Genomic DNA, 8,455 nt, shown 5'->3' with positions numbered 1-8,455 from the left:
TAAGCTACAGCTCCAGACTTTTTTTTACATTATAACACGATTCATCATCCTACACTCCATTGTGGTCTGTCTCACATCTACTCAGGATAGAAAATGAAACAGAACATCATTGAGCGATTGAAATAAATTCACCTGACTATCAAAAGAAGTGATTTTAACAGCTCAGGGCTCACACTGGTGTATGAGTTCTGTTGAATCGTGGTCTCTTTAGTGTTGCATTCATCTACAGTGCATGATTAAGTGCCTTAATGCCTTTGTTCTGCTTAAAAACATAAATGTATGTACCTTACTGTCAGAACCCCATTATACTGTTCAGTCCTAATTATATAGAAGTTTTATAGTCTAATCACTGCTGCTACATAATACAAATTTATGTTTGCACATGTTAATGTATGTTAACACACTGTGTTAGTGGCAAGCAGGGGTTTAACACAGGCAGCACAGAAATACCAGACATACTGCCACATGATAGACAGATAAACAGATAGTACTCACAGTAGGTTGTGTAAACCCAATAAGCCCATGCCCCTAAAGTCAGTTTTGGGGTCACTGCCTTGGAACCCAATTTCACACCACTGCTTAGAGATGCGTCCAGTAAGGACAGAATCAGGACGGAGTGTCTTCCACAGCTACACAAGGTTAAACACACACAATCACACACACACACAGATCAGTTTAAATAATCCAAAAAATACCGAGTGTGGTCAAATCTTCATTACATAAAAAAATGCATTATTCAGATATCTGAATAAGTGAGAAGGCTTAGTCATACTTGTACTGAAAGCATGCTCATGTACACCTGACAGTTTCGTTTGAAACCCCAACTATCTCTTCTGAAGGCTCCCTATTCATTATATAGGCTCAATACATAGGGCTTAGAAGTGACTGCCAACATAATAAAAAAAGCATAAGAACAAGTAGAAATATTAAGCAATAGCAATTATTTATCATTCGCCATTATGAGATTAGAGTTAAAAACAAATATTATATTATTAAGACAATTCATTACCAAGACATTTACAAAATTTGGCAGACACCTTTATTCAGAGTGACTTACATTCATCTCATTGCTCAGGGGCCCAGAAGTGGCAGCTTGGTGGCCCTGGGGTTTGAACTCACGACCTTCAGATCAGTCCAACACCTTAACCAATGAGCTACCACTTCCCATATCAAGCCTGACAAGTCAAACTGTATCTGTATCCTTATACTATATTTTTAGATTTTCTCTGTTCTGTTTACCTCCTTTCCTACCTGTACAGTTTTATTGCAATTCTATTCTAGTATATTTTTAATTCTATTTAATTGTATTTTTATCACACATGCAGTCAAAAAAGCAGTTCGCTGAATGACACTTCAAAAAAAAAAGCAGTTTGCATCATGTGTAGGTGATTAATAAAATTAGAATTCAATTTGTATTGAATATTCAAGTTATTATATTTTATTTTTAGAAGTGTATGTCATGTACTACAGCTAAACCAGAGCTCAAGCAACATGGCATCCTAACAAAAATAGAAAAAAGAAATCAGGAAACACAATTCAAAAAATTAAATCAGCCCTAAATACATGAGTGTTAGAAACGGCATTCATTATATCTTTGTAAGTTTGGAGTTTTAGTGCTGATTTTTTTTTTAAATGTGTTACGTATTGATACCTTCATAAGCATCTCTTCATGATCAGGATTTTCACAGTCATATGGCTCCCTGCGCAGCTTCTCCACCTCCAGCACCAAGTTCCTGTAGCCCACAATCTGGAAGAGGCTCGCCTGCAGAGAGATGGCCAGTCTGGAAGAAAGCACACACATTAGCACGATGAAGCTGTAATGTCAGGGCACAAACAGGACTAAAAACCTATTCGTCTATTTTATACCACATGCTTAAACTGTTCAGTGGTCAAGATAGTGCTCTGTGAAATTGTACAAAAAAAACAAAAACAAACACCACTGGCCTTTAAAGAACACTTGAAAAGTAAAGCCAAGTTACAGTGTTGAGTAACTACATAGCGATACAGGTTAAGGAAGCAATGCATGTAAGCTCCTGTAAGGATAAATACTGAAATTCCTGTGTAACATCAGCTAAATACTTTAAATATTTATTTAAAAAGATAAAAAAATACTTTATAGACTACCAGTAGCTAACTCTACCAAAACGCTCGGCTATATATACTCAGCTATCGCACTTCAGTGATTAGAATAGGATCTACTACAGAATCTATCTATAGAATCTACTACAATGTATTTCTTGTAACTTCCTGTTTTTTTTATCTACTCAAATCATCTTGTGTTTTTTTTTCTGTATCGCTGTTAGCTATTAATAATTTGTGCTTGCTTTACAACCCAGTGCTTACTGTGGATTTGTGTCAGGGTTGATCTTTTTCAAGGCCATGATGTCATCTATGGTCTTTTCAACGGCATCTGGGTGAACGCTGAGAGCATTCTGCAGAAGCTGATGAGGGAGAGTGAATTTTTTTTTACATTTACGGCATTTGGCAGATAAACAGAGTGGGTTACACCTTTATACAACTGAGAATTAAGGGCCTGAGTCAAGAGTCCAAGGGCCACATTAGCATGATGAAGCTTTAATGTCAGGTCACAAACAGTACTAAAGCGTCAGTCGTCTATTTTATAACTCGGACACTTATAGAACGCTCGAGAGGTCCATTTACTGCATGTAAGCTCCAGTAATACTAAATGTTTTCCTTGTGCTGCCTTGGGATTTAAATTCACTGACCAATCATAGCACTTTCAACAAAGATCTAGTGTGTCACAGCTAACAACTGTAAACTAGCTAGTGTCTAAAGGTTAACCTTGCTCAAGTAATCCACCGTGTTTTATCGTGTGGCTTGGTGTATTTCACTGATTGTGTGGATATGTTTTGTTCTGCTAGGAGAATAAATCAGTGCCAAACAATCATGCTCATTATAATATTAGGCCACACCCACAAAGACATTCTGAAGCCTACACAGATAAATTAGCTGGGGTTGCAAAGTGTTTGGTCATATTCTTTGTACGCTTTTAATTATTAAATATAGATGTGTGTAACAAATTTACCCCCCAACATTGCAACGTTTGATATCTTCATTTATTTATATTTTGATGTCCTTTCTTTACTTACCTCCCTTTTAGAACATTTGAGCGAGGATTCTACAAAACAAAACAAAAAAAAAAAGAAAAAAGAAAATATAAGAAATGTTAGAATATGCTCTACAATGTAATGTGATACATAGATGGGGCTGTAGTTTTAGGATTTGTTACCGATCTTCAGGGTCCGGCGAGCACCAGGCTTGTTGTTGTAGCAGATCCGCTGCAGCTCACATCGTCCTGTCACCTTCCTGAAGATAAACTTCAAACCTCGCCACAAACATTTGCAGTACAGAAATAAGAGAAACTGCGTCAGCACCCTGTGAGGATGAGAGGGGGGAACAAAGAGAAACAAAGAGAGAGGGAGAGAGACAGAGAGCTCTGTATTTCACCTTGTTTTCATCAAAGTGGCTCGGCCCAGGGGGCGGAGTCACACATCATACCAAGAGTCATGCTAAGAAATAAAGAAGGCATAAGAAAATACACTAAAGCCATGATGAGGCATATCCCGTCGGTAACAACACATCCCATTTTAACATATATAACAATATATATGAAATTTTAAATACAACGGGGTGTCAAACAAATCATACCAGGGCCACATCAGCCATTTTGTGAGACTCTGAAAAGCCATAATCAAAGTATGACCTTTTTTCCTTATTTAACACATTCTATCAACTAACACCAATAATCTTTAAGCTCTGAAATTAGGAAAAGATGTTTCTAGGAAAAAGAGGAGCTAACAGAATGTATTCATGTGTATAAACTATTAGCTAGTAACAACAGTAATAGCTGTTTTGTATGTTTGCTTATGAATGCATTAGTTTACTTAATTGTACTTTATTGCTGAATGAGAAAAAAAAGGCATTTTCCTGAAAGCTACTAGGCGGATATATATATATTATATATATTTTACAGGCAAAAATCTGAAAGAAACTAGATCAGGATTTGTAATATTAGGTGAAATTTACCCATATTATTCACATTTTTAGTAGACTGTTAGAAACAGATTTTTTTTAGTACTGCTATTAATATGAAATGATTGTCTGACAGTAGATTATGGGTTATATTATTAAATAATTAATTTGTATCATCACTGCTCCTTCTGCTGTCTTCTGAAATCTGCATGACACACACACGCGCGCACACACGCGCGCACACACGTGCGCTTCTGAATCACTTTTATAGTTGAGTGTGACATACATCAAGTGCAGCAATTTCAGACCGCAGTCAAGACAGCTGCAGTAGACAACAGACTTGTAATGTGTCTGTCTGTGTTTTCCCCTTGTTTCTGTCTGCCGTCTTTCCCTGATGTTAATTGTTGACCCCGCCCACCTATCTGTTACCATGGACACTAATTACATTCATTCTCTTCCCCAGGTGTTTTGTCTTAGTCCTTGTCTGTCTCTGTTTTGTGATTGGTTCTCGTTCACCATAGATACTCTGTCTGTTCACTTCAATGTTGTTGGTCGTTGTTGGTGTGTGCATGTCCGTGTTCCCGTTTCCTGTTTGTTCCGTGTTGCCTGCGTGTTTGTTTGTGTTTTGTTTAGTAAAAACCGTTAAACTGCATTTGGATCCTCACTCGCCTTTGTCTCACCGTGTCACCTCGTGACAAGACTACAGTACATGCATATGGTATATGTTACTTTTTTCTAGTCTTAGTCAGAAAATTTAAGTTGCATCCTTTATTCTAATGCAGCATAATACCACCTGGATGTTTTCTCATAGAATAAAAAGTTTTCTCATAAGGATAATGTAGCAAAATGTACAACAACACTTTCTTTTTTTTAATCTCATTTTTTAAATCTGGCTCCTGGTTTTAACGCCGGACTTCAGAAAGTCATCTGGGATGTTGGGGTAAGTGGGCCACAGACCAGCCAAACTAATTATAAAAATTTGCAGTAAGGCTCAGACGGGCCTTCAAAAATGGGTCAAAGTGCATCAAGAAAGTTTGAAATGAAAAAGTAATAATAATAATAATAAGAAGAAGAAGAAGAAGAAGAAGAAGAATATAAAATTGTCACATTTCATTAGCAACCATGCAATCTACGTCATTGTTGGCCAATGCTTTCAATTTACTATTATACTCAGAATTTCTTTACTAATGTAACTTTACTCTATTTAATATTGAGTCAAGATTTACTCAAATGCATTTCAAATAAAAAAAAACAATTCTGTAAACATCTTAAAGTCTCAATTAACAAACATAAAAATAAACATTGCTAACAATAAATGTAGAAGTAATGTAAAATCAGAATAGACCAGAATAATGTTGATTACCTCATAACATTGGCACCTGTCAAGAGGTAAGTTTAAGAAACTAAGTGAACAGACAGTTCTCAAAGTCGTTGTGTTGGCAGCAGGAAAAATGGGCGAGCGTGAGGATCTGAGTGACTTTGATAGGCCAGATTGTTATAGATAAAGTCAGAGCATCTCCAAAACAGGAGGACTTGTCTAGTGTTCCTGTTATGCAGTAGAACATACGACAAGTGGTCCGAGGAAGGACATCTGCTGAAATTACGGTTCATTCATTCATTCATTCATTTTCTACCACTTATCCGAACTATTCTCTGGTCACGGGGAGCCTGTGCCTATCTCAGGCGTCATCGGGCATCAAGGCAGGATACACCCTGGACAGAGTGCCAACCCATCGCAGGGCACACACACACACTCTCATTCACTCACACACTACGCACAATTTAGAGATGCCAATTAACCTACCATGCATGTCTTTGGACTGGGGGAGGAAACTGGAGTACCCGGAGGAAACCCCCGAGGCACGGGGAAAACATGCAAACTCCACACGCACAAGGCGGAGGCGGGAATCGAACCCCTAACCCTGGAGATGTGAGGCGAACGTGCTAACCACTAAGCCACCATGCCTCCAATTACGGTTCAAATTTAATTAAATAAAAAAAAAAAACTATTGTGTACAAATTAGGTCAAATATTTTGCATTTATTATGACATTTGTTTCATTTCTTTGTTTCAGCAACATTCAAAAGTGTTCAAATTCAATCAGGATTTACAAGGCCCAGAATAGACCCAAAATATCATTGTGATGGCTTAGTGGTTAAGGTGTTGGGCTACCAATCAGAAGGTTGTGAGTTGCTGCCATTGTTGGGCTCCTGAGCAAGGCCCTTAACCGTCAATTGTATAAACTTGAGATAATGTAAGTCTCTCTGGATAATGGGGTCTACTAAATGCTGTAAATTTAAAAAAAAAAAAAAAGGCATGACAGAATACCATTAACATCTGATACCTACACTGATATACAGTACATCAGGTATTAAATAAGAAAAAGGAGGTCCTGATGTCCTGTACAATAAACACAGCAGTTTGGATGTTGATATTTATGAAGGTTCTTTACCTTAGAAAATGCTTCATGGCGACTGTTTAGTGTTCCAGATTCATCCGCTGTATCACCTGCGCAACAGATCGGACAGAGAGAGAGAGAAAAAACAACAATAAGGAAATAAGCACCAGAACCAGCTGCAGCATCACAAGCTAATGCGACTGGGTTTAATGTCTACATTCATCACTGTTGTGTCTCCGTTAATAGGCTACATGTCACGGATATTCTCTAATACGCATCCGTTCGAGAAACCAAAGCATAATAACGTCTAACAAAAAAAATCGCAAACAGTTTAAATAAGAGCCTCATGCTTTAAATACGTCGCAAGAATGAAAATAATACCTGGAAATTGCCCGTTACTATGCGATGAGATGCGACGCGACACGCGTGCCTCGGCCGATTTGCAGCGCGCATGCGCAAACGGACTCGCCCCTAATCCCCCTATAGGCCGCCATTATAAACACTCAGCTTATTATAGAAACAGACTTACTGCTTATTTGTCTTAACTTAACATATACACTACCTTGCATGGGAATTCACTAAGCTTTCCATATTTGGTTGTGTTATAATCTGGAACTGAAGTGGATTTCTTTGGGACTATTATAAATGTACACACATTTATAATACAAATAGATACAGTGCCTTGCGAAAGTATTCGGCTTCCTTGAACTTTGCGACCTTTTGCCACATTTCAGGCTTCAAACATAATGATATGAAACTGTAATTTTTTGTGAAGAATCAACAACAAGTGGGACACAATCATGAAGTGGAACGAAATTTATTGGATATTTCAAACTTTTTTAACAAATCAAAAACTGAAAAATTGGGCGTGCAAAATTATTCGTCCCCCTTTGTACGCCACCTTTTGCTGCGATTACAGCTGTAAGTCGCTTGGGGTATGTCTCTATCAGTTTTGCACATCGAGAGACTGAAATTTTTGCCCATTCCTCCTTGCAGAACAACTCGAGCTCAGTGAGGTTGGATGGAGAGCGTTTGTGAACAGCAGTTTTCAGTTCTTTCCACAGATTCTCGATTGGATTTAGGTCTGGACTTTGACTTGGCCATTCTAGCACCTGGATATGTTTATTTTTGAACCATTCCATTGTAGATTTTGCTTTATGTTTTGGATCATTGTCTGGTTGGAAGACAAATCTCCATCCCAGTCTCAGGTCTTTTGCAGACTCCATCAGGTTTTCTTCCAGAATGGTCCTGTATTTCTCTCCATCCATCTTCCCATCAATTTTAACCATCTTCCCTGTCCCTGCTATAGAAAAGCAGGCCCAAACCATGACGCTGCCACCACCATGTTTGACAGTGGGGATTGTGTGTTCAGGGTGATGAGCTGTGTTGCTTTTATGCCAAACATAACGTTTTGCATTGTTACTAAAAAATTCAATTTTGGTTTCATCTGACCAGAGCACCTTTTTCCACATGTTTGGTGTGTCTCCCAGGTGGCTTGTGGCAAACTTTAAACGACACTTTTTATGGATATCTTTAAGAAATGGCTTTCTTCTTGCCACTGTTCCATAAAGGCCAGATTTGTGCAGTATACAACTGATTGTTGTCCTATGGACAGAGTCTCCCACCTCAGCTGTAGATCTCTGCAGTTCATCCAGAGTGATCATGGGCCTCTTGGCTGCATCTCTGATCAGTCTTCTCCTTGTATGAGCTGAAAGTTTAAAGGGACGGCCAGGTCTTGGTAGATTTGCAGTGGTCTGATACTCCTTCCATTTCAATATTATCGCTTGCACAGTGCTCCTTGGGATGTTTAAAGCTTGGGAAATCTTTTTGTATCCAAATCCGGCTTTAAACTTCTCCACAACAGTATCTCAGACCTGCCTGGTGTGTTCCTTGTTCTTCATGATGCTCTCTGCGCTTTAAACGGACCTCTGAGACTATCACAGTGCAGGTGCATCTATACGGAGACTTGATTACACACAGGTGGATTCTGTTTATCATCATTAGTCATTTAGGTGTACATTGGATCATTCAGAGATCCTCACTGAACGTCTGGAGAGAGTTTGC

General features: G+C 38.4%; 1 protein-coding gene across 2 annotated transcripts in view; it reads right to left on the bottom strand.

The window, feature by feature from the left end:
- The window catches only part of elmod1 (ELMO/CED-12 domain containing 1), a 13,765-nt gene extending 6,887 nt beyond the window's left edge, over positions 1-6,878 (bottom strand). For both annotated transcript variants that reach the window (XM_027134088.2, XM_027134089.2), the window contains exons 1-7: positions 6,773-6,878; positions 6,446-6,501; positions 3,251-3,396; positions 3,111-3,139; positions 2,344-2,441; positions 1,652-1,781; positions 496-629 (exon numbers count right to left, since the gene is read on the bottom strand). In XM_027134088.2, the coding sequence (XP_026989889.1) occupies positions 496-629; positions 1,652-1,781; positions 2,344-2,441; positions 3,111-3,139; positions 3,251-3,396; positions 6,446-6,462 (554 nt within the window). In that variant the 5' untranslated portion in view covers positions 6,463-6,501; positions 6,773-6,878. The remainder of the gene's footprint in view (positions 1-495; positions 630-1,651; positions 1,782-2,343; positions 2,442-3,110; positions 3,140-3,250; positions 3,397-6,445; positions 6,502-6,772) is intronic.
- Between the last annotated feature and the right edge of the window lie 1,577 nt (positions 6,879-8,455).

This window comes from Tachysurus fulvidraco, chromosome 21, assembly GCF_022655615.1.
Source record: "Tachysurus fulvidraco isolate hzauxx_2018 chromosome 21, HZAU_PFXX_2.0, whole genome shotgun sequence".
Lineage (NCBI taxonomy): Eukaryota > Metazoa > Chordata > Actinopteri > Siluriformes > Bagridae > Tachysurus > Tachysurus fulvidraco.
This window is presented reverse-complemented; position numbering and strand designations above follow the sequence as displayed.